Source organism: Maniola jurtina, chromosome Z, assembly GCF_905333055.1.
Source record: "Maniola jurtina chromosome Z, ilManJurt1.1, whole genome shotgun sequence".
Taxonomy (NCBI): Eukaryota; Metazoa; Arthropoda; class Insecta; order Lepidoptera; family Nymphalidae; genus Maniola; species Maniola jurtina.
The window spans coordinates 7,939,586-7,967,424 of NC_060058.1; the positions used below are offsets into that span (position 1 = coordinate 7,939,586).

Genomic DNA, 27,839 nt, shown 5'->3' on the forward strand with positions numbered 1-27,839 from the left:
GTACATATATGACTGGCATTCTAGAGCTAAAACATACTGGAGCAATAAAAAATCTTGATGATAATATCATCGTGATTTATACTAGAGAAGAACACATCTATCTAAGTAAATAATAAGTATATATATACATCTCTTTAAGAACTGAGATCACATATAAAAACTGAGATATGAGTAAGAAGTATTTAGGTATCACTATTACAAGTAGATCACCGACCCACTACTGAGTATGGTTCTTCTTTCAGAATGAGAAGGATTTAGGCCATAATCCACCACGCTGGTCAAGTGCGAATTGGCCGACTTCACACATTTTAAAGAACATTACGCAGAACTTTCAGGCATGCAGATTTGCGAATTTCATTTAACGTAAAAGCAAATGATGTTTACTTGCACATACCTACTTACCTCTTAAAATTAGAGTAGCGCCCGGGATCCCGACTCTGAATAAGTAGAGACCAAAGTTTTTAGCCACGCTATCATTGCTTTTAACTAGGCTACCAGTTATTACCGTTTTTTTTTCAAAAGAATAATAAAAATAAGTTTATAAAAATAAAATAATGCTAATAAGTAAATAAGAGATGAGCAAAATTTATCTAGAATTGACCTTGGACCGAATCAGAGTTAGAGCGAGACAAACTCGTGACGAACAATAAAAACTAAACTGCAAGGCACTGAATGATGTCATAATTGTTCATCATTGAAAAATCTTTCAACAGAATAATATTATTTTCTGTCAAACCCATACAAGTACCGTAGTCAGTGCGAAAGCGCTTTTTCGCGATTTTTACATTCCGTACCTCAAAAGGAAAAACGGAACCCTTATAGGATCCCTTTGTTGTCTGTCTGTCGTCTGTCTGTTCGCCCGTCAGTCCGTCCGTCGAGTCTGTCAAGAAAACCTATAGGGTACTTCCCGTTGACCGAAAACAGAGAATTTGTGGTTAGGTTCATTACAAAAAAAAATATTAAAATGTGTTCATTAATTTACTTATAAAAATATTAACGATGGTACGGAACCCTTAGTATGCGAGTCCGACTCGCACTAGAACAGTTTTTTTCATATTCGGCGCAAGGTTACCCGTTTCAACATTTTACAGGATTTCGGAGAGTAGGCCTAGGACCTAGTTCCTCCTTTGCCATTTTACTACCTAACCGCGAGGCATCGTAAAGGTACATAATCGAAATTCCACGGACTCGTATGAAGCGATTCGCTGCCTCGTTTCTAATGCAACTGCTAGAAATGCCATTTAGGCTTCCGTTTTCCCCGCTAGCTATAATATTGGTACTTTCAAAAAAAAGAGTGAATCCACCGCCACCTTAGGTTTCAGCATCCTCTACTGCTTAGTTGATTGCAGTCCAAAAAATATGATAATCGACAAAGTCGCGAGAGGATTATATCGCACTGATTGTGCTCGGGCTACAGGTTAGCGCGTTTCTATATTGAACTGGGTCATCTGTAAATCATCAACATGAAATCTCGGTCGAGCGCAAAACCCTATCATCGTTTAAGCTAGGGTTACACTGGTGTCTGGAATTAAGCGCAATGGTGAACTTAAGGTGGATGCGACGGGTTTGCCCGCGAAATCCAAACTAGTCTACTTTTAAATTTTTTTTTTTTTTTGTTGACGCTGGGGAATGCATTTACGCATCCCCCCGGAGGGAGGGTATGTGGGTTTACTAGTAGGTACTAATGTGAGAATTAGTCGATACTTTAGCTAATTTCTTCAAATAAAATCTTTCTTCTTTCAAATAAAGATTTTTATATAAACCTGTGAGGATGATCCTCCGTCACTCGTTTCCACTCGTTTCATACAATCGTAGTTCCAATTTCATTTGAATATTAAGCAACCTAAGTCCATGAAATTTTGCAGACATATTCTAGAAACTAATATCTATGTCTGTGGTTTTCCAGATTTCTGTTGAAATATTCGGTTTCAAAGTTACGCGGTCTTAAAATTTTCATACAAATCTTGGAGCCCCTGTAATTTTAAAACTACATATTTTTAGAAAAATCTAAAACACCACAGACACAGATATTAGTTTCTAGAATATGTCTGCAAAATTTCATGGACTTTGATTGCTTGATATTCAAATGAAATTGGAACTACGATTGTATGAAACGAGTAGAAACGAGTGACGGAGAGAGACCTGTTAAAGAATAAAAGTTTACATCAAAAATCTTGATCCCTGTACTTGTTAAATCCTTCTCTGGATCCTAAGGATCAATCCTACAAACGGAATTATCTCGTTCACGAAACGACTTATAAAGTATCTTACAGATGGGACTATAGACAAATCATAGCTCGTCTCTAACAAATTAGTATGAAAATAACGAAAGATTTATTTATACCATAGATAGACACGTTCATATTACATGGAGTATGTAATTTGTGCTCGATTATGAGTAAGACAGAAGGTAAAAACGCATGAGAGTAGAAGAGATAGCGCTCTACAAATGTGAACCAAGAGTTCTGGTTTTAATCTTCACTTAGATAATATGTATGTAACATATCTATTTCTTTTCATAAATATTATTCAGGGACATTAATTACAATTGTACAAATATTTTATACTAGAGGATACCCGCGACTTCGTCCGCGTGGATTTAGGTTTTTAAAGATCTCGTGGGAACTGTTTAATTTTCCAGGATAAAAAGTTGCCAATGGCAATTACAGAGACGCACCTCCGTACCAAATATCATAAAATCAGTAAAGCAGATGGATCTTTAGGAATCCAGTGGGAACTGTTTAATTTTCCGGGTTAAAAAGTAGTCTATGTCCGTCCCCGGGATATAAGCGAACTCTGTACCAAATTTCGTCAGAATCGGTTAAACTGTTGGGCCGTAAAAATGTAGCAAACAGACAGACAGACACACTTTCGCTTTTATAATATTAGTATGGATAACACAGTATCTCATCTCACCTCAATAATAATTTTGAAGAGCAGCCAGGTATCAGGCAACGTTGACACAGTTAACCATGACGACCCTACCGACTACTGTGTCACCACTTCCGCTCCGCCGCGCCGCGCCGTTCCGAAAACTACGCGGAAATGCACACCCTCCTCTTTACGATATGAGTAGAATATACATGTATGTATGTACATATACTTCGGAGGGATGTGTGACAAGACATATCAATCGATTGTGGTTAAGCAATTTCAACCTATGTCAGTAACTGGATAGGTGAATGAAAAAGGTCTGAATTTAGTCTGTTCGTTTTCTGCATGCCTCAGAAAGCATGCTAAGCCATCAGTCCCAGTTATTATTACTAAAATCTGATCAACTGTAAAAACCTAAGTGTCAAAATGTACATCTCTTTAGTCGAGTTGTCCGCGGCAGGATCTGGGAACCCTCCGCATTATTATCCGAAGAAAAGTCCTACCATTCACTTGATAAAACATTTAGAATGAAAGTAAAATCCAATACTGAGTGGAGGTTTGTTTTGAATGGTAACAAAGTTATTTATAAAATGGACTACTTACAAACAATCACTAGAGGAACTTAGAGCGTATCGCCCGTGGTATCGCCTACCTGCATTACAAGCTACCACAAAACTACTACAAAACAGAATATAATATTTATACATTTAGCATCTTCTGTTTAGCATAGGAGAAACGTACTCGTAATATTATATGTACTTAAAATTCATACAAAAAATATGAGTACGTAATTACTACAAAACACATGACTCATGAGTCATTAGTATTGAAACCATAATATTGCTAGAACAATAATAGAACAAAGTTTTGCTCTAGTGATTTTGTTTATAAACCTAGTGCTTCCGGCGTTCATAAAGTTGTGAAAACTAAGGTTTCGGGCTTTGTCTGTTATTCAATAAACTTTTATCAGATTTAAACTACGTATAAAATTCGATGAAGGTTTTATTACATGCATGTTAAAACTTAAAAGGCCGATTGCTGTCTATACTATAATAATAAAAATATATGTATTATGTACCTGTACTGGTACCACTTAAGTTCTAGTCACACAGGAACGTGGTTCTTTGATTTTCTATAAAATTATTACATTGACCGGGGTCTGTAAGTGTTATATGTTTCATAGTTCATACAAAATTAAAGAAAGGCTCTGGCCTGACTAGTGCTTTATACAATACTGTAGAGTTTTATATTCACAAGGGACATTATAGAATCACTCTTCATGCCCGAATAGATTGCAGTTATTGCTTTGTCATTGAGATTTGAAACAATCCTACTGATATTCTGTAGTTTATCACTCAAAAAATACATGGAATATTGAAGTTACTAAGGCTTCCAACCTTTAGTTGTAAGTCTTAATAAATAATTGCCCAATGATCAAGGAGCAAACTGCAACCCTGAAAATTTCAAAACCTACAGTTAGACTAGAAGAGGAAAGGGGTTTATTAGGGGTTTAGTAGTTTAGGGGTTAAACATTTCGTATACAAAAACCACTTGGCCGGTTTTTGTATACGAAATGTCGAGTCAGACTCGCGCACCGAGGATTTCGTTCTCGGGTATTTTTTCCGACATTTTGCACGATAAATCAAAAACTATTATGCATAAAAAGAAATAAAAATCTGGTTTAGAATGTACAAATAAAGCCCTTTCATATGATACCCCACTTGGTTATATAGTTCTAAGTCAACGGGAAGTACCCTATAGGTTTTCTTGACAGACACGATGGACGGACGGACAGACACACAACAAAGTAAGCCCGGAGCCCTAAAAATGAACCAGCTTGTTTATCTTTTATATGTCTTATAATGGTCTTATAGTTACGTATTAAAATAATAGCAATTTCAATTAGCTAAATTAAAGTTGTCATAATAATAGTAAGTAGCTAGGCGTTCTACCGGCTGGATTTCTTGCGGGCTAAATATAGCTCACCCCTAAGTGATTACTTCCCACGAAAAAAATATGAAAAGTATGGTATTCGGAACTAAATCTAAATAGTTACCTACTATTGAAAAACCAGCCAGGTGCGAGTCAGACTCGTGCACCGAAGGTTCCGTAATCTGGTATTTTTTCCAAAATTTTAGACCGACGATGATTGATCATGATGATAATGATGATGAAGTTTCTGCTTCCTGGGACTTATACCCTATGCACGCCACTCGAGTCAGCTCATAAAAACATACTTTAAAAAACACAGAAAAACAATTGCAATTGTTAACAATTTCCACGGGAAATAAAGCATTAAATGGATAATGAGCTAAAAAGCCACGGACAAGCTAGCAAAATGAATACGAATACGGGCTTATTCAGTTCAAAAGCCGGGGCTGATATTTAACTTAATAAGTGGGGTCAATCATTGGCTGCCGTAACTCGATTGTAAGCAATTCAGTGAATAATGCGACACGAAGGGATGAGTGCAAGGACGATGCGTTATTACGTCCCCGACAATTTAAATTCATGCCATATTTTTACCCGACTACGGCAAAACCAAAAGGTAGGGTTATGATTTTAGCAGTCTAAGTATGTATGTGTTTATTTTGTATGTAGGTTTGTATTTATGTGTGTTCCATCGTAGCGGCTAAACTACTGAGCCAATTTTGATGAAAGAGGTGTCAATAGATTCGTTATTATGATCCGGGTGACATAGGCTAAATTTTATACAACAAAATCGACCGGACGGATGTTACTATATCCAAAAAAATGAGGATCTCTAAACAATTTTTTTTGATATTGTATCGAGTGGGATATCAAATAAAAGAGGAAAAAAATCTGAGTCCATAATTATAATAGGTATAATATAAATCAATTTTATATTATACCTATATCGTTTATATTAATGGCGGTTCGCGGGTAGTAGTCGGGTTTTTCAGCCGTTTTCAATAACCTATCAATATGCCAAGTTCTTCGACAATCGAATGCAATGAAGTTGTAAATCCGAAATTCACTTAAACAATTAACTGCGTAAAGTAAATGTTATTAAAATATGAATCACGTAGTCATGACTAAAATTAGTATAAATGGACGTTCAATTTTCCTTGTTGTGATTCAGAGATCTGATACCTACCTACTTTATTTTCAATGGTGGAAACGGAAGGGGAAGGACATTCGTTTGCTTCATGTACCTATGGTCATTTAATAATATGATATTTGTCAAGTAGGTAGGTACTTATGTGATTTTCTACCCGCTTCACCTCACACTTTCCCGAGCCCTTCCTTGATAACGAGCAACGCGTATTGGGGGGTGCAGTGTACAATCAATACGGTATCGCGAACGAGATTTTGGGTTCGCAGGATTTCAAGAACACCCGGTTACATTGACATACTGTCAATACCATCAATAATTCCTCGATATAGGATCGCGATATCGCGTATCGTGTGATAATATTGATAGTATAACAGGGACAGTTATTTTTTCATTACATTCCTAGCGTATTTTAGGAACAGCTGTAAAACGATGGCCAACAGATATCGTGAACGCGTTATTGGGTACTTCTTTACAACACGAGTCACGATTAACTGATAATACCATAGATCACTGTAATTATATATAACACTCCAAACCATCATCGAACCCCAATGCGTTGAGGTATTCACTGCTGAATATTTTATGAATTATCGTCAAAAAACAAAGGAAATTTCAAACACTAATGTTTCAGAAATAAAAATTCTATATAGGACCAACTTATTTAGTTAGGTTTTAGTGAAGCCTTCGTAGCATTGTTTTTAACCGACTTCGGAAAAAGGAAGAGGTTCTCAATTCGTCGGAATCTTTTTTTTACGTAGTCACCAGATTAGGTACTCTAAGACGCCTGGACCGATATGGAATTTTTTTTTTCGTAAAGTAAAAAATAACTTTTGTTTAGCTACACCTGTAATGTACAGTAGGTATGAAGTCGAGCGAGCATATTAAAACAAAATTAGAAATCCAAGAGTAAAGCTCACCCGACTTCATACCTAGGTTCATTACACGTGTAGCTAAACAAAAGTTATTTTTTACTTTTTAGTGTTGTGGTTTTTGAAGTCGGTTTTATTTTTCTTTTGAAATTTTTTTATTTCTCCAGGGGTCTTTGAGTAATCGGGGAACATACATTTAAAAAAAAAATCCGATGAATTGAGAACCTCCTCCTTTTTTGGAAATCGGTTAAAAATGGTCTAAAAATGTACGCTGCCTGCATTTGGTAACAATCTCTGTAGTAATAGACCTGCAGAAAATAGCATCTTCAGAAATGCAGGCAATATTATCGTAAGCTTCTGTCCTATTAATTTAATACGAAGTCTTGTTCTAGATAAACACTTTTCTCTTTCTCTGGTATTCAACATTGTAAAAGAAAATATTTCTTTACAAAGTAAAAACTCTCGATGTTCAGTCAACAAACTGGGATTGATTGTGTTCGGAATGTTGTTTAAAGAACTTTGAACAACAAAAGTTTCCGAGTTATTTAATAACATTGGTAAAGTATTATTTATAGAATTCCTTCAAAGTATAAAAAGGTCAGTCCTGCATTAATAGTTTCCAAGATATAGTTAAAGAAGCGGAAAACGAACTGAAAAGCTTTATAATTTTCTAAGCTCAACTGGCAACCATACACTATCACTTGGACTATTTCGGTCGCACATTGATGATATCATATTAAATAACATGTTTTCAATTAAATAGTTATGATGGTTTAATATGTGGTTTATAAATATTATAATTACTGTGGTGAGCCATCGGCTTTTTTCAAACCTATACAATTTGCCAAATTTTGAACTTGCCAATTCTTTCATTTTTAGAAGTATTTTTGCTAAGAATTCACAGCATTATCGCAAAGTCTGTGCAATAATGAACAAGGCCAATCAATACGACCACATAACTAGTTGTAAAATGAATCATTATAGTATTCTTACAACTATGAATCATACTATGAAAACGCAATGAAGCGTTAAGAAAACATCGTCAAGCTACATGGCTGCATACACGGTCAATCAGTTCAGCAACCCATTCAGTTCGATAAAAATATCATATTTAACCACTTACAATATAATAATATTTACAAGTAGGTACATATATGTTATCCATCCATACTCCATACTAAAATTATAAATGCGAAAGTAAATGTCTGTCTATATGTTTGTCTATCTGCTACGTTTTAACGGCTCACGCTTAACCGATTTTAATGAAATTTGGTACAGAGTTGCTTACATTCCGGAAGGACACAGACCTTTTTATCCCGGAAAATCAAAGAGTTCCTGAAGTCTCGGGCATCAGCTAACAATAAATACATAAAAGGAAACAGCAGAACCAGAATAAACTAGAGTGAGGAGAATCATAGAAAAATAGGGCTATAATAGGGCTGCTACGTCAAATGTGACCAACATTGCCAATGACGTCGAGGCCTCGTCGTTTTGTTAGAAGTTCGCTAACTGAAGTGAACTGTGGCAGAACTGAGAACAGGAGGAGATTAGGATGAAATTAAACATCTGGATTACAATATTATATTATTGGTCACTCGTCTAATCTTTTTTAAGCTAGTATTCATAATGAAAGACTAACTTTTGGCCATTATACTACGCCAGGACTCAACTGCTGCCGGTTCAGAGATTAAATACTAATGACACAATATTATAATTATATAAATAATCAATAATGATCTTTCATTAAAAAAAACATTAATTAACAGATACATACATAAACATGCACTTTAGAATAAAAACAGTGACTCATTATTGTATCTATAATGACTCCAGACAATTGATAACATTTAACTTAGTTTATAGTAGTTGATTCGATTTGCATGAAATATCTATAATTCTAAAGTAGCTATCCACCTGCTTATTGTCGTCATACTTATACTTATTAGGTTTATTATTATTTTTGTTTGAAAAATACTTTGCTCTATCAATTCGATTCATCGTTAATAATGAGGTGAGGTTTCGCTCGCTACATAAGTTAGAAAAAGTTTTATCAAAAGTGGCCGTCTAGACAGAGCGATCATGCAGTAATCGGTGACGAGCGTCCCGGGATCTCCATAGTAATGCCGGGGCATTTACCACAAGCTCAAAGGCGTCGGACTACTGTATCTCCTTATACTGAGGTTTTCACCGCGAGGTTACCATACGTTTTGCGCCTTAAGGTGCCCACGCACTCGAACTGAACTGCAGCTGAAATGCGCGTCGCGGCAGCGCTCCGCACGATATTCTCTCCGCGACGCGTAGTTCAGTTGCAGTTTAGTTCAAGTGCGTGGGCACCTAAAGTATAATTATGGTTGTTTACACTGATGATTCGGCGATTGAAAAAAAATCTATGTCGATGTCTTCGGTTTCTCGGCTCATGTAATGGGTCCACGACATCTGTCAAATATTAGGCTAGGGATGACCTAAAGCGCGTTTTGCTCCCTAAAAACTCATAAAAACTATATTTACCGCGCCGCGTCGCACAGCGCAACTCAAGTCCGTTAGAACCTTTAGCCGTTTAATAGCCTAGCTCGCCTACCTGCATTTTACCGCTTGCCAGTGTAGCCTCGATATTTTGTCACAAGAACTGTCGTGAACTGTGGCGATGTGGAGAACGCCCGTCGTCAGACAAATTCCGTAATTAATTCTAAAGTGGGCTCTACACTCGCGGCGTGAACGGATTCACGTGCGAGTGTAGAGCCGGCTTAATCTGAGACAGTTACCGGTCATAGATGTCATAGAACAGCTGTCAAAGAGCACGTCGGTAGTCGGAATATGGGCAAGTCAATCGGGAGCAGAATGCGGGGTGACGAGGACGACCAAATGTAATCCATAACCTACACTTTTCACAGTATCTACCAAGTACCACAAGTTTTCAACTTTCAAAGGTTTTCCATTTTCAATTAAAAACCTGTCATATGTAGAGTCAGCGGCAGTCGTGTGGAATATAACTTCATAACTAAAGTCGACGGGGGTTGGTTGTTAGCTTCTTGTCAAAGTTAAAATTGGATAAGTGCAGGTGAAACAAACAGAAAGTATTATGGCAAAGAACTTCCGGCGTTGATAACTCTGTGAACCGTAGCATATTATTATATAATGTAGGAGCATAATATCGTATTTTGGAATTTAGTAAAACTATTTACAAAAAGAAAAAGAAAAATGCTTTATGAACTTCTATTCGAAAAACCTTAACCTCTACATTCTCAATTGTTGTGATTGGCTGAATACTCTTGCTGTAACAAAACATTTCAGCCAATAGTAAACGAGAGCCTTGACTCTCGGCTAATCAGAGATAATTGCGATCTGTAATTGTCAAACTGCGAGGGATGGAACCTTATAAGCTTTAAAACCTACTGAAATTGATACAGTTGGTTGCAAATTTTAGTTAAAAAACTGAACGTAAGGAATGTCTTATAACTTTGCCTTTTTATGCCGTCAAAGCAGGGATGAACAATAAAAACTAGCCCGATCCTTTCGCGACCCAACTACTTCTAATATAACTGTCTTGGTATATAAATAGATATACTTAAAACATATTAACATACGTACTGTCTACTGATATTATCGACCTATCCCGAATATTATTTATATTTAATCATATTATGAAACGCTTATCACCAGTAACTTTGAAAAAAAATGAATGTACCACGTTATCTGCCTATCGCAAATTCTACACATTGATAACGCTCATACGAAGATTATATACGAGTATGTTCGTTGCATACAGCAATCAGCTGATTTTATAGTTTAGTCATTACGAGTACAAAAAAATATCTCAGTGATCTCAATACTCATATTATAATAAGTCTCTCCTAAATTCTAATATATTTAGTAATTATAATATTAATATATAAATAAAAATAAAAATGCCTTAGAATGCTAGACGTTAAAGTAAATACCTTTATTATTAAAATTGATTACAATAAAAAATTTACGAAGAACCCTTTTCAGATCAAGGCCTCCTCCAGAGAAACTCACATTGTCTTTGGATTTGAGTATTAATAAATCAAATCATGATTTATTTAATCATGACCAACCGCGCCAGCCCACTATCTAACACAGGTCTCGTCAGGGATTAAGATTTAGGCCCTAAACTCTTCTTTATTTGTATGAGTTTTACGATAGTGTTTTGATATGTATTAAAAAAAAATTTAAACCCTTCTTAATCCGAAAGGACACCTCTGCCTAAATTTTAGGCCATAGTTGCTGGCATTATGGAGAACTTTTAGGCACGCAGGTTTCTTCACAATGTTTCCCTTTATTATTTAATTGCTTAAAACGCACGTAACTCCCAAAGGTTAGAAGTGCGTGCCCAGGATTGAACCCCGGTCCTGCCAAACAGGAGGCGGACATCTTAATCCTAGGCTATCAAGGCTCTTTCATTTACTTATTATCTAACTAATAATAGAATAAAACTATATTTATAACTAGAGGATGCCCGCGACTTCGTCCGCGTGGATTTAGGTTTTTAAAGATCCCGTGGGAACTGTTTGATTTTCCGAGATAAAATGCCTATGTCAATTACAGGGACGCAAGCTACCTCGGTACCAAATTTCATACAAGTTAGTTAAGCGGATGGGTTTTTAGGAATCCCGTGGGAACTCTTTGATTTTCCGAGATAAAAATTAGCCTATGCCGGTCCCCGGGATATAAGCTAGCCCTATACCAAATTTCGTCAGAATCGGTCAAGCTGTTGGGCTGTGAAATGGTAGCAGACACGCAGACAGACAGGCAGACACACTTTCGTATTAATAATATTAGTTTGGATTTAAATTATGATAACATGTAAAACAGTACACGGCTCATGCTTCCAAACATTTGTTCAACGAATAGGTAGTTAACTAGTAACCGGTAAATTACAAAATGCTAATTTAATGAAGTTTTAACCTTGTTAGTGGTCACATAGTCCAGGTTCCGTCGCAATTTGGCTCGTCTGCATCTGTATTGTTAGTGTATTGAACTATATAAAACTCGAGCTAACAAGGCTGGATATTCAGACCTAGTTGGGTTTTCTATAGCTCAAGTTTCTTTATCGTTAATTGGAAGAGTCACTAGACGGGAATGTATTGAGTGTTCCTTGCTAGAAAAGACAACACGGAAGAATGTAATGGAATCACCTTGTTTTTAGCCCCCGACCCAAAAAGAGGCGTGTTATAAGTTTTACGTGTGTATCTGTGTGTCTGTCTAAACCTTAATGTTTTAAAAAAAAGCTCTCCGAAAGATCAATGAAATCGTTCCTGAGATAACCATATTTGACATTAGTTTGACTCATATGTACCAATCTAATAAAATAATCATATAATTGATACTAATTAACGTAACTAGGTGGGTAGAGAGCGAGGCATGGGTTATCTCCAAGGAATGCAGTCCGTTAGTCACATATACTAATTATTATGAATCATAGTTTTTTTAGGGTCCTATATTAGAAGAAATTCCGTAGTTTTGTCCCGTCCGTCTCTTTTTTACAGCCATTTTAAGAGCGCGTCTTAAGTATAAGATACATATAAGAATAAATTAAACCTAGATTTATCAGGTGCTGATAAGGGTCGGTTGAATATGAAATAGAAATAGAAATATTTTTAATCAAATAACCTTTCGCAAGTGCTTTTAAATCGTCACTGGTTCGAAATGCCATTCCTTGTTTGGTGCAACCCACTTTGCTGTCTTTCCAAGTTTACTTTAAACTCCTGATCAGAGGAGCAGTTGCATACTGCTCCTCTGATGATGTATTTCTTTGTACCTTACTAATCATCGTCATCATCATCATCAACAACTGGTAGACGTCCACAGCTGGACATAGGTCTCTCGTCTCGTCTCTATTTCCACACGTCACGGTCTTGCGCCGCCTGAATCCAGCGGCTCCCTGCGCCTCGCCTTTTGTCGTCCGTTCACCTAGTGGTCTTCCAACACTGCGCTTTCCGGTGCAAGGTCGCCATTTTCAGCATTTTGGGACCCTAATAACTATCGATATCAGTAAAGTCCTGACTAGGTACCTAATGTAAATAACGTACAAGTCAAGTTTGCAAGTTCTTGACATCCACACATAAAACGTTTTACTAGGTAAGTAGTACACGTAGGTACTTACATATTTTTATCTCAAATAAACACGTTACATCACGATTTTTATCTTTATATTAATTGAAAGTGATATCTGCGAAGTGATAATAGGTACATCATATGCCTAGGTGAGTAAATATAACTTGATGTTGCCTGATCAAATAGGTGCCTGCCTATAGGTAGAGTGAACGATGTAAGATGAAAAACCGGAAAAATGTACCTTTTAAGCTATTTATCAACGTAACTACCTTTGTATCGGCCTAATTACTAAGAAAGAAAAGTAGATTTGTTCCTAAAACTAATAAAAAATCAGTCAACCTAGGCACCTAGAGTTCCGTTGTTACTCGAATATTTTTTTCGACATTTTGAACGATAAATCAAAAACTATTATGCATAAAAAATAAATGAAAATCTGTTTTAGAATATGCAGGTAAAGCCCTTTCATATGATACCCCACTTCAAATTGAAAATACTAATTATTATTTATCCATGAACACATTTTAATAATTTTTTTGTGATGTACCACAAATTTATGGTTTTCGGAGTAGGACTTGCCTACTCACTCGCCTAGAGGAGTTAAAGTTGGTAAGTTTCTTTTGTACAACCTGAGTTTTTTTAGTTTGTTTTTATCATTTATTTATTTCTTTTATTTTATTTTTAACTCCCGACCCAAAAGAGGGGTGTTATAAGTTTGACCTGTGTAACTGGGTATCTGTCTGTGGCATCGTAGCTCCTAATTTAGTTTTTTTTTGTTTGGCTTGAAAGGTGGCTTGATCGAGACTGTTCTTACTTCTTAGCTACAATCCAAGAGTATCGGTTCAGCCTTTTGAAAGTTATCAGCTCTTTTCTAGTTACTGTAACCTTCACTTGTCGGGGGTGTTATAAATTTTAAATTTACACTTGTTCCTCTATATAAACATTACATATGAAATATTATGCGGATGAGACAAAAACAATCACATGGCGGTAGGGACAAAATAATAATTGAATGGCTCGGTTGCACAGTGCACAATCAGCAGACATTTTGTGGTGCTCGGCACACACAGGTGATACTAGCTTACACGTTCGGACTCATAAAACTCATTGAGTCATTATACAGGCTGTTCAGTGTTTGGTTAAAATATTGTGTGTTGTATCGAGTATCAAAATTCATCAGGGGAAATTGTTCGAATGAATGCGTAGTCTGATGTGCTTTATTTTCTTTTTCATTATTTCCGTTAGTAACGATAAGTCTTGTATGTAACATAAATTCACACTGATTGTTTAAAAATTAATTAATTAACTCTCAATTCATAAAGAATTAGAGGAGCTGATCCACTTGATCGACCAAGAACAAAGGTAGATTTAGTAATGAATGCAACTAAAACAAAGGCAATGCCCAATAGTCACCAATCACCTATTGTTATAGATGGAAAAAACATTGACTGTGTGAATAGGTATATTTATAGTAGTACCGGCCGGCTCGGAGCTAAAAGCCATAAAAGTCAACTAATTAGGCTAAATATTCCAAAAGATCATAAGTAGGTACTTAAACATTCAAAACGCTAACTTAACTGTTTAAGTTAAGGTTCAAAGTCAAATGCCGTCATGAATAATTACAGCAGATTTACTAAATATTTTACAACAGGGTTGCGACAAGCGACGGAATTCCGAAGTCCGGAAATCCCGACCAGTCCTTCTTTAGAAGTGATAAAATAACCACGCGTTTACACCTACCTAAACTTAAATTAAAAATTATTGTGTTTATCTTTATGTGTTATTGTGTTATTTGTTTCATTATTATTATAAGTAATGTGCCTTATGTGCAGTTATGATAGTAGCAATTTGAAAAATACATCTATTTGACAACCCTAAGCAGTCGTAGATTTTTTTTGTTTGCGGGGAAGATAATAAATTTTTAGTTTTAAACAAGTACTCGTTAGGTTGAGTTTTACTTGCACGCCTTAGGACTTATGAAGTTATGACAGTTCAAAATATAAAACACTATTGTTAAAAAGTTTTATTGCTATTAGCTCTTAACCGGCCGGTACGACTATACTATTAAGTAGTATGACGCGTGGGTGCGCGGACCACTGAGGTGATCCGCGAGCATGTAGAGCTGGTTTGCCAAAATGCGGACCTTATCTTAGTTAGATATTTTTAATAATTGGGTCATAATATATCTTTCATATGAAACAAAGATATCACCATCTTGATTTTTCCCGCTCATCCAATAGACTTTCAAGTCCTAACCATTTTCTACCGAAACACTACTCTTCCATCTTTATTACTTTCTGAAATCTGTATAGCAGCCATCTTGAATCCGCCACTGGATGAGGTTTTCGGTATTTTTTGTTTGAGCAGCCCCGCCTATCTTAAATACCCTAACCGTGCTCCTTACCCATCTTCCAAACCCTCGATCATTATCTTTCTTCATATTTTTCTTCCATAAAAACAAGTATTGAAAAGGAACCGTACCAAAGTCTTGCATAGTTCCTTCAATATTCGCCATATATTTTGTATGAAAAAAATCCACCATCTTGAAAAAATATTACCGTTCATCAAGTAGAGTTTCAAGTCTTGATCATTTTTTCCTGAAAAACCACTCTGTAACACTTTGTAAGATAGACACCGACGAAATTTGTATGGCCGCCATCTTGAATCCACCATTTTAGTTTTTTTCTGCTTACTGCCAATTGGATGAGATTTCGAGTATTTTTTGTTTGAGCGACTCTCACCTATCTTTAATACCCTGGCCGTGCTCCTCACTCATCTTCCGAACCCTCGATCATCATCTCTTTCCATATTTTTCTTCCATAAAAACAAATTTGAACAGGAACCGTATAGTCTTGCATGATTCCCAACTTGTGGTCTCTTCCATATTCATATACTTTGTACAGGAAAATGAGTTCGACCCTCTTGATTTTTTTCTGTTCATCTGGTAGCCCTCCAAGTCCTGCTCATCTTTTGTCAAAAAAATCACTCTACCATCTTTTATACTTTCTGGAAAAGACACCAGCGAAATTTGTATGGCTGCCATTTTGAATCCGTCATTTGGATTTCTTTCAGCTCACTATGCTGACTGGATGAGCTTTTGAGTAATTTTTATTTGGGCAGACCCCACCTATAATATTTTATACCCTGGCTGTGCTCCTCACCCATCTTCTAAACCCTCGATCATCACCTCTCTCCATGTTTTTTCCCAGTTGAGTTCAAAAAGACCATTTCTGAAAGTAATTGAAATGGTCTCTAAAAAACAGGAAACTGATGAAGGGATAGAATTACTTTTTTCAATATTTTTTATCCACAAGTTTTAAAATCATAATTTTTCATTAGTAAGAGGTTATTTATTACTTGGATAATAATCATTAATTTATATTTTGTGTAAATTGGTGGGTCAGGATCTGGCGTTTTCCTTTAGTGCTAGTAAATTATACGCATATGACGATTTGTGTCTTCGAAGGCTGTTCTCATAATTACGGTTCAAAGAGTTGCTAAGTGCTTGATGCAATCCCGAATAACTCATTTGTTTAGGTCAATGACATGCCAGTGCGAAGAAATTTATGCACTTTGATAATAAGAATAATCCTATGTTTAAAGAAGTGCAAGAGTCATTACAGAAGTTAGTAATATAGAGAATCTTGTACATTAATGTAAAGGTATTAGGTAGGTATACCGTATAACTTAACAAAACTAAGTTGTGTTTTAACAAGTTGACATGTTTGGACTCTACCTGAAAGTCTGAACAATAGATTTGAAATTAAATAGAATAACACTGATGAAGAACTAACTACATTACCTATAGTCAATTGAATTATAGGTACGTAATCTGTTTCATTTTAAAGTTTTAACATTACCCTTAATTAAATGATTGATTGATCAAAAAGTCTTTGAGTATCATGATTCTTGATTCTCGAAATAGACGTCATGATACCTAGTCATGATATAAATAAGATTTAGTGTTTAAAAAAGTCGGTTACCGCATAAATCGTGAAGCCGAACCTCTTAAAACATAGCTAGGATATTTTTAGTAATGGCGTAAGCACGAACAGAAGTTCTGAACTACTAAAACGCGCTTCGACGTAGGTACATCGCACAGCGACAACCTTCAACGCAATTGAATTCAGGAATTAAAAATTTAATATTATCTACTTCCAGCGTCGTTTCAAAAAGATGTTCATCCAGTTTAGTTTCAAGATCCGTTGAAAATCGACCGCGGGAGCTCACGCAAGCGCGACGCTATCCTACCAGTGAAGACTCGAGTCTCAAAATTGTTAAACAATAATGCGCCAGCTCGCTCGCTTGCATAGCATGCCAGTTGCCACAGGGTTTAAAGTGATCGCGAAGCAGCACTTACCTGTTGCCAGTAATCTTCAAGGGATAATTTCCATTCGAAGTAGCCGGTGTCAGTAACATCCTGAAGCTCGCGGAATAGGTTACCGCTAGGCAGAACATCCATCGTGCTTACATGTGATGCCGATCGAACTTTTTAACACAACATACGTAATCCAATCGCCGCGGAACGCGCACGACTGATTTGTCTGCGTACGGAAAACGGACCGCGCCGAGTACCCCACTGCCACATCCCCCGCGAGTATCCTCGAGCGTAGACTAGTAACGAATAGAGAATTCGATAGCTCTCTCTTTTTGACCCAGGTTACAGGATGCTGCCCCGACGTCTTCCCGGAACGAATACTTTCCAAACCTAGGAATGCATGAATTATGATTATCTTGATGGTTAAGCACCATATTGTGCAAATTGTGTGTTGGTCTTTATCTATAATCTACATGCCTTCAAATTAAGTGGCATAGTAATTACCTACCTACTTCAAAAAGGCCAAAATTAAAAGATTTTAAGTAATATGAAACAAATAACTTCTTAATACACAATACCTAATTATAAAAGAACAGGAAATTATACATAATAATATTATATTGTATTATTAATGCCTAATACACCAGTCATTTATACGGGGATATAATAAATTGAGCGGAAAACAAAATAAGTTGGTGACTGCTAATGGGACTAATAGGGTCTGCCTGCGAAATTCTTTAATTTGGTTTTTCGCAATTTGTTAATTTATACAACAGAGTAGGCTTATGGCATTCTAATTCAGACAATGGCAGTATCATCTTCACAGGATTCATAAAATCTTTACTTGAAAGTGTTCAGTTTAAGAAATTTGTCAAAAAAATGAGTTTGACATGAGTTACTCACAAATAAGTCGATACTATAGTTAATTTCTTAAACTGGACCCCTTCAAGTAAAGATTTATATATAAACCTATGATGATGAATTGGCGCAATTAAAGTGCCATAAGCCTACTTTGTCGTATTAGTTTACAAATTGCGAAAAACCAAATTAAATTTGAATTTCGCGGGCAGACCTGTCTTATGCACCTTAAAGCGTGTGTTAAAATATATTTGCGAAAATTATCTTTCGATAAAATGTATTTTTCAATAAAAAAATACATCTTTTCGAACTATAACTTACCGAATCGAGTGTTCTGAATCACCCAACTGATTTTTAAGGTTCCGTACCTCAAAAGGAAAAACGGAACCCTTATAGGATCACTTTGTTGTCTGTTTGTCCGTCCGTCCGTCCGTCCGTCCGTCATGTCTGTCAAGAAAAACTATAGGTTACTTCCCGTTGACCTAAAATCATGAAAGACAGGTAGGTAGGTCTTATAGCACAAGTAAAGGAATAAATCCGAAAACCGTGAATTTATGGTTACTTCATTAAAAAAATTAAAATTTGTTTAAATTTTCAAAGACAACTATACCAAGTGGGTACCTATATACTATCATAAAAAAGGGCTTTCAAAAACAGATTTTTATTTATTTTTATGCATAATAGTTTTTGATTTATCGTGCAAAATGTCGAAAAAAATACCCGAACACGGAACCTTCGGTGCGCGAGTCCGAATCGTACTGGGCCGGTTTTTTTAATACTATATTGTGCCGAAAAAAATATAAAAAAATAAACTTTATACTTTAGCGTAAGATTTTTAGACCTTTGTTACCTTTTTCCTCCCAAAGCCACCATAATCCAAACTTGATAATCGCTGATCGTTCCTTCCTGTGTTGGGGACAGTACGTACAGACACTTTCAGCTTTTCTTTCAGCAACGAAGGTCTGACCCTCGCGGACTCTCTCTAGGAGTGATACCTCGATGAACAGCTATTTTAATATCATTGTGGGGAAAAACCCCAAGGTTTCCGTAATGGTTAAAGTTTTCAGCTACTAGCAAGGCTATGGAACTACTCGTATATCAGATAATAGGTATCTACTTATTCTTAAATACCTTTTGCGAACTTACGTGTGTTTTGATGTACTAAATCAGTTTTTTTTAAACAAATTGCTGTAAGCTATATGTATCCGATAGAAATAGGTAGGTAAAAATTTCAATTAAGTAATTTTTTTGATAGGTACTTACTAGGCATGGCTTTGCGTATAAGGTAGAGACTGGCTACGGCTGAAGCTTCAACCTACCGAAAAAACCAGAGCTAGCGAAAAAATTATAGATTTTCTAATTCATAACTTAAAAAAATGTAAACCTACCTAATGTATTTACATTAAACAAATATTTAAAATTTTCTGTCCTTATCTAAGGTAGGATCGTGAAAAATATTGTGCACTAGCCGATGCCCGCGACTTCGCCCGCGTGGATTTAGGTTTTGTGAAATCCCGTGGGAACTCTTTTATTTTCCGGGATAAAAAGTAGCCTATGTGCTAATCCAGGATATTATCTATCTCCATTTCAAATTTCAGCCAAATCCGTCTAGTGGTTTTTGCGTGAAAGAGTAACAAACATACACACACACACACACACAAACACACATTTACACACAAACTTTCACCTTTATAATATTTATAAAGTGTAATTAGTGTGTTGCATTAAAATTTTCTCTGCGTAAAAATTAGTCTGCAAACTACAAATCCCGCGCAGCGCTGGACGCTGGCATGCAGACCGACGCTGCGACCGTTAAGCGCGTGCGCAACCACCCATGATAACTCCATTCATACCCGTAACTTCACGCTACTATCTGTATTTAAACACAATAACGCTACCGGGGTCGCTAGAGTGGAAAAATATAGTGTTGTGAAAAACTACAATCATTCCATTGCCCTAGAAACAGTATTACTACTGTGGTACCTAATACCACAGGGTAAATAAATGCCTACAGTGAGATGATGCCCTAGATGTTTGCGGAAGCATCGGTTTTACGATTGTATTGTATGAAAGTTTTGCCGATCAGTATAATCGCTATATAGACGTTTCTGTCAGACGACTGTATGTACCGTGACTAATATTATTGACATGCCAATAATTACTACTATCAGTTTTGCTAGTATTATTATTGAAGCCGTGATAGTGGTGATAGCCTGACGTCCGCCTTTTAATCGGGAGGATTGATTCCGGGGCACGGACCTTTAACTTTTCGAAGTGGTGTGCTTTCTAAGCAATTAAAATATATCACTTGCTTTAACGTGGAGAAAAACATTATGAGGAAACCTGCATGCCTGTTAGTTCTCCATAATTACTCAAAGGTGTGTGAAGTCTGCTAATCCACACTTGGCCAGCTTGGTAGAGTATAGCCAAAATTCATCTCATTCTGACAGAAGACCCATGCTCTGTAGTGAACTGGCAGTGGGTTGATCATGATGATGATCAGTGATTGAGCGACATGTAGTCACTATTTGCTATCATCCGTAAAATTCATCAGGATGTTGTTATAATTTGAAGGCAGGCAATTAGGTATTTATGTTGATTGAACCAAACTAAAATCAACTCATCAAATTTGAGAATTGGGCAAGCATCGAAAATTCTATTCGAGAATTGGACAAGCATTGAAAATCCTACAGAAGTGGAGAACAGTAAAGAAAAAAATAATTGTAACTGATGTCTCAAACATATCAAAAATGACAAGTAAATAAAAAATTATCATAATCAAGGAACACAATGAGAACATTATATACTATGTAGAAAAGAAATAACCAAGTTACATACATATCTAAAGTAAGGATTTAAAACTTGGACACTATAAAATTAGCAACGACTTTACTGTGACAAATAGAGATGGAATTATGCTATTGTATGCTATGCTAATTTATAAAGTTAACTATGTCAAAAAAAAATGAAACTGAAGCACAACCAAAATGCAAATGAAGGTCCAGAGTATCACCCTTTATAGAAAGAAATATAGAGCTTTCGTTAAAGGTAGAATCCTAGGTCCAACACTATCAGCACATGGATATTATAAGAAAAACTCTACCAGAAGAGCACATCCAGTATACGATTAGAGCAATTTGATAAATGTAATGATACACATTGGCTTGGTGTATGGACAAAATTAATTCACAAGAAAATAAAGTTGAAAACTAAAACCCGACTACGGTCGTCTTAATAAACGTTGAAATGTTAGAATAAATTTGTTTTTCTATCGCTTGGTATATTTTAATGTTATTGTACATTTATATTCATGAGCTGAAAATTTTTTCCTCTTTCATTTGACATCCCACTCGATACAATAGCAAAAAAAATTTTTGGAGACCTCCAATTTTTTGATTTGACATCCGTTAGGTCAACTTTTTTCATGTGAAATATAGCCTATGTCACCCGGACCTTTACAACTAATCAATTGACACCTCATTCATCAAAATCGGTTCAGTAGTTTAGGCACTACGGTGGAACACACAGAATCTGGATACAAACATACATAAATAGATGGACTACTAAAATCATAACCCTTCCTTTTGGCTTTGCCGCAGTCGGGTAAAAAAACTAGTAGTTAAATGGTGATAAATAACGTTATTTATCTTGTAGTTAGTAATTATAGCTTTTGTTTTAAGGTTTGAACAAACAAGTATCGAACAAGTCAGCATTTCAATAAAATGACGAGTACGATCTCCTAAAAGCAAATAGGGAGCGACATTACCACAATTTGCATATTGCATCGACCACGTCTCCTCACCACCTCCCCAGTGTACGAAACCCTATCAAGTCATGCCTCCTGAATCTAACTCACACTTGACCGACTTGTTTTATAGATTAAAATATTTGTTACATAGCCTGCTGCACGTACATTTGTTACATATATGTAGCTTGACTCAGTGCTGTTTACGCAACTGAACCACTATTACTGATTTTTCGTTAGGTGCCTGTTGAAGCAAATCAACCACTAACTATTATATCTATTGATACTTACACTCGATACAAACAATTTATATAGGTATGTACGATCTCCTATCCTGATCTCAACTCTAAATTCCTTTCACCAGAAGTTGTCTGGAGGTTACTTATAACAATAGTAACTATGCAAACTTAACTGACTCTGCATATTTGATTTTTCTTTCCATCATCGTCAGCCGATAGCTGCCCATGGACGTGTCTTTGAAGGGACTTTCCGACGCCATGGTCTTGGTTTTTTCTGAATCCAGCGGCTTCCTGGTATGGAGGGTATGCCAATGCTGCACCTTGAGTTGGGACCCCAACGTCTACTGATTTTCTTGAACTATGTACCATGCCCATGGCCACTTCAGCTTCTTAACCCACGCGCTATGTTATTTACACTGGTTCCCTACGGATCTCCCCATTTCTGAATTGATCACATAAAGAAACTCCAAGATCTCTCCGTCGCGTCGCTCACTGCACGACGCGACGCTGAGCTTTCTTATGAGGCCCATAGTTAGTGACTCAGAAATTGTCGTCACTGGTAACACACGCTGTTCGAAGACTTTGACCTTCAAGTACTGAGGAATTTTAATTCTTATTTATTATTATTAATGTTATTAAATTAATGTCTGTATTTTTCTTTGGTAAGTATGTACCTAATAAAGACTTTCTTCTTCTTTTTCACTATCTCAGATAGTTTTCGTCAAATGATCGAATTGAGGACAATCTACGCCCCTTTATAACTGGGGATTAGATAATTCATCCGTTTGTCCAAATCTACTCAAATTCAGCGATGATTAGGTATACTGTCAAGGTTGAAGAGGCAATGACTTCTGCTAGTAACCTTGAAATTAATTGAGAACCAGTTCTCTAATTTAGTAACTTTCCATTCATTTATGGAATAAATTATGTATATCGATATTAAATAAATTCTAAAAGAAGTCGATATTTTTGGTAAGTTTTTAATACGGGTGCCTTTAAGACAAACCGGCATCTTTATTCTTCATGCTTTATTCCTTATTGATTAAAACATACCTGGGGAGACATTACAGTTGCCCAATTAAGGTAATTGCTATTTGACAAATCGCAAAAATGCTGTACTTTGAAGTAAATTGTTTATTTTTCTAAAGCATTAACAGCTATTAAATACATGCAATTAAAAACTTCAGTTTGTGAAGATTATAAGGGCCTCTTTTTATTTAGTATACATTATCCCAATAAAAAAAAAAACCAAGTTGAAAACATTGCTGTTCGCAACTTGTTCTGTAAAAGTTTTCTTTAACATCTTGATACTTTGAAGCCAACCTCCAGAAAATGATATGTTTAGGTTTAGCAATCAATTTTAACTGTTAGTTTTATACTAAATGTTTTTCGTTTCTTAAATAATCTAAAACTAACCAAAAAACTTCCTGTGCTATTTATTTTCTTGCAGGCGCTCTATGGAATTCAGTGTTCACTGGACTCTAATGGCGGACGGACTGCGCGCGTCATTTCGTCGCAAAATATTATTTAAAATGAATTTAAGCTTATTATTTTTGAATGAAAGTTGTGTTTATAATCGTTGAAAAATAAAATAGGGATTTTTTCATTTCTAAATGAAGCCTGCTTATATACTAAATTTTATTCTAAAGTTACGGTTTTACCAGGTAAATACTCGGAGGTTGTCATAGATTATGATGACAGATAGTAAGTGTTCTAAATAGGTATTATACCTATGTTAGGAGATAGCGCGCCTCGTTCCGGGTGCCGTGTTCCGAAATGGATTTCGTAGTAGTGCAAGTTTGGTGCAAGCCCCACATGACGGAGGGGTATGCGTCAGGCATTTCCTGTGTACAAAAAAAAGACCTATATTTCGGATCCATATTTCATCACTGACAATATGCACTATTCAAAGACTGTTCTTCAAGCATTGAGGAATTTTGGACAGAGACATCTCGAAGGTTCCCGAAGGCTGCCTGAGTTAGATTTGTCGGCTAGCTAGCTTTTTTCGAAATTGGACTTACTTAGCTGGATTGTGTGTTAGAGCTTTCTTATGAGATATTATATGTACATAATATAACCATGGGTCTCATAAGAAAGCTCAGATTCATGCTGCGGGCAATGGGGAGAGCCTAAAGGTTGGAACGCCATTTCGGCGGCCGTGTTTCCTGCCATATATACCTTAGATACCTGCAAGCCAAGAGTGAATAGGCATCTTCTAGGTAAGCGTGCTCCAACTTGGACCTCATCATTGCTTTCTTTAAAGCATGATTGTCGTCAAGCGCAAGCGCAAAGATTCAGGCGGCGCAAACCCGTAGCATGTGGAAGACCCTATTAAAGACCTATGTTCACTGTGGACGTCTGTCGGTTGATGTTGATGATTATGTCTTTAGTGCAAGTAGTTCAGTAGTTTCAGAGTTTATCGATAACAAACAAACAAACCTTTCCTCTTCATAATATATGTAGTTAGTAGCGCAAACTTGGAAAAAAATCTCGTGGACACTCTTTGATTTTCCGAGATAAATGTCATTTTACCTGACAGCCCTAATCAATTTTATCACTGATATTAATAACTAATTCATAACCGTTAAACCTAAGTGTCAAAATCTCGTTTTTCTAGTCGAGTTCCGTAGGCTCTTTGAACCCACTGCATTATTATCCCAAGAAAACCTACCATTAGATGTAGGAATAATGGAAAGAGGTCACAACCCTCAGCAATAAAGAATACGATGCGGAGAGAGATGTCACTCTCAAGGTCTTTAAATGTATCCATGCAAAAAACCACGTCGACTGGTTGCTCCGTTGCAGCGTGATTGAATATTAAACCAACAAACACACTTTCGCATTTGAAATATGGCCAGTGATTATAAGAAACAGTTTAAATCTCTCTCTGCTCTCTGAGAGACGTTAGGCAAAGTGAACACGAATTATGACACTTCTGTATTCTTATACAAGCTTAGATCTCTCAATTTTGTCAATTAATGTCAAATTTCTTTCTCAGATCAAAACCTAGTAAGTGGTTTAAATTCAAAAGAAGTTTAGGCCGTAGTTCTTTCTGGTCCAATGCGGAATGGCATACTTCACACACCTTTGAGAACATGGAAAACTTGCAGGTATGCAGGTTTCCTCACGATGTTTTCCTTCGCCGTTAAAGCAAGTGATATTAAATTGCTTAAAACGCACATAACTGAAAAGTTAGTAGTGCGTGATTCCGGGATCGAACCCCCGACCTTCGATTAGGAGGCGGACGTTCTAACCACTAGGCTATGACAGTTTTTAAATTAAAGGGGTTTAAATATTTTAGTGTGAAGACTGGCCAACACATTTATTCATTACATGTGCATCATTTTCTTTTTTAGGGTTCTGTACCTCAAAATGAAAAACGGAGCTCTTAAAGGACCACTTTGCTGTCTGTCCATTTGTCCGTCCGTCCGTCAAGAAAACCTATACAGTACTTCCCGTTGATCTAGAATCACGAAATTTGTTCTCGGATTTATTCCTTTACTTGGGCTATGAGAGTTGAGACCTATCTACCTGCCCATAATTCTAGGTTAACGGGAAATACCCTATCGGTTTTCTTGACAGACACGACAGACGGACAGACGGACAGAAAGACAGACAACAAAGTGATCCTATAAGGGTCCCGTGTTTCCTTTTGAGATATGGAACCCTAAAAACATTATGTAAGTATGCAAAGTATTTCCCTTGCAAACCATATTTAACAGTTGACATGTAGAGGTCATTGACTTTTCCTATCTTACTTTTAAGTTTTAATGCATTATTAAGTATTTACTGTTTTGACATGATATTTAGATAATGGGTGATATTTATTTTATTTAATCTAATTCCTTTTAAAAACTTAGTAAGGCGCATTAATCTATAAAAACCTAGCCAGTTCAAAGACTTACTATGTTTTAAAATGGTCAAAGCGACTTATTAGCTTTTAATTTTACTTTAATGTGGGTGTCCTTACAATACAACGGGACATACTATGAAAGTTAGGCTTATGACATAAAACGATTTTCGGAAAAATGACATTTACTTTGTTTTGATATGGGGCGGTCGATATAATTAGGTACTAGGGTAAAGGCTCGAGTAAATGAACAGATTGGACGTTTTTACATGTATTAAGAGCTGGAATAAAAAACCGGCTGATATACCTTTTTTAAATATTTTCTTACAAATTCTTACACTTTTTTCAATTTCAATTTCAAAACCGTGTTCCGTTCAAACCGTTCAAAAGTGCGTGTGCGTGCGTCCATGTGTGTGTGTGAGTGTGTTGTATGTTTGTACGAGTGTTTGTGAGTGTGGTATTGCGTTGTATAACCACATGAGTAGCGAACAGAGTCAAAGCTTCATACAAGCGCGCTACGATAGGTACACTACTACAAGCTTGAGGCGCGTGTGTGCGTGAGCACAGGCGCTACGTCGCGTACGGAGAGAAATCGGTTTATACCGGCTCGGCCTGTGCTCAAGTTCAGGGGCTGCAGTACACGTCGCGCGTCGTGTTTTCATTTAATTTAATGTTAATGATAATAATTTAAATAGTGTTTAAAATCTATTTTCTTGAACTGTCATAGATTTTGTTCAAAATCAATATCTGAGGATCCCTAGGATCACAAAACAGGAAATTTTTACCAAAATTTAAAAAAATCGACGCCATTTTGAAACTCTTTGTTAATTGACCGATTTCGTTCAAAATCGATATTTAGAGCTCCCTGGGATCACAAAATAAGAAACTGTTACCAAAATTTAAAAAAAGTCGACGCCATTTTGAAATTCTTTGTTAATTGACCGATTTCGTTCAAAATCGATATTTAGAGCTCCCTGGGATCACGAAATAAGAAACTGTTACCAAAATTTAAAAAAGTCGACGCCATTTTGAAATTCTTTGTTAATTGACCGATTTCGTTCAAAATCGATATTTAGAGCTCCCTGCGATCACAAAATAAGAAACTGTTACCAAAATTTAAAAAAGTCGACGCCATTTTGAAATTCTTTGTTAATTGACCGATTTCGTTCAAAATCGATATTTAGAGCTCCCTGGGATCACAAAATAAGAAACTGTTACCAAAATTTAAAAAGTCGACGCCATTTTGAAATTCTTTGTTAATTGACCGATTTCGTTCAAAATCGATATTTAGAGCTCCCTGGGATCACAAAATAAGAAACTGTTACCAAAATTTAAAAAAGTCGACGCCATTTTGAAATTCTTTGTTAATTGACCGATTTCGTTCAAAATCGATATTTAGAGCTCCCTGGGATCACGAAATAAGAAACTGTTACCAAAATTTAAAAAAGTCGACGCCATTTTGAAATGCTTTGTTAATTGACCGATTTCGTTCAAAATCGATATTTAGAGCTCCCTGGGATCACAAAATAAGAAACTGTTACCAAAATTTAAAAAAGTTGGCACCATTTATAATTCTTTCTAAATTGACTGATTTCGTTCAAAATCGATATTTAGATCTATGGATCGATATTTAAAGATCGATATTTAAACTAAGCAAACACAACAAAAACAAACTTTACCATCTTGTTGAACAAATAACTATTGTTAATTAAATTGTATCCTCCAGTGCCAACCCTACCAAAATAGTTATAAAATTTGCTCGCTTCTTAGAAGCTTTGCCTCTGTTTGCTACTCTGTGGTATAACACCATGTTAGTAAATCTTAGTATATTTTTAACCGACTTTAAAAAAAGGAAGAGGTTCTGAATTCGTCGGTATCTTTTTTTTTATGTATGTTCCCCGATTACTCAAAGACGCCTGGACTGATTTGGATTTT

At 36.2% G+C, this 27,839-nt stretch overlaps 1 protein-coding gene across 1 annotated transcript in view; it reads right to left on the bottom strand.

The window, feature by feature from the left end:
* Positions 1-17,437, bottom strand: part of LOC123880747 (Krueppel-like factor luna) — a 46,686-nt gene extending 29,249 nt beyond the window's left edge. The window contains exon 1 of the mRNA XM_045929047.1: positions 17,255-17,437. Within this exon, the coding sequence (XP_045785003.1) occupies positions 17,255-17,356 (102 nt within the window). The 5' untranslated portion in view covers positions 17,357-17,437. The remainder of the gene's footprint in view (positions 1-17,254) is intronic.
* Between the last annotated feature and the right edge of the window lie 10,402 nt (positions 17,438-27,839).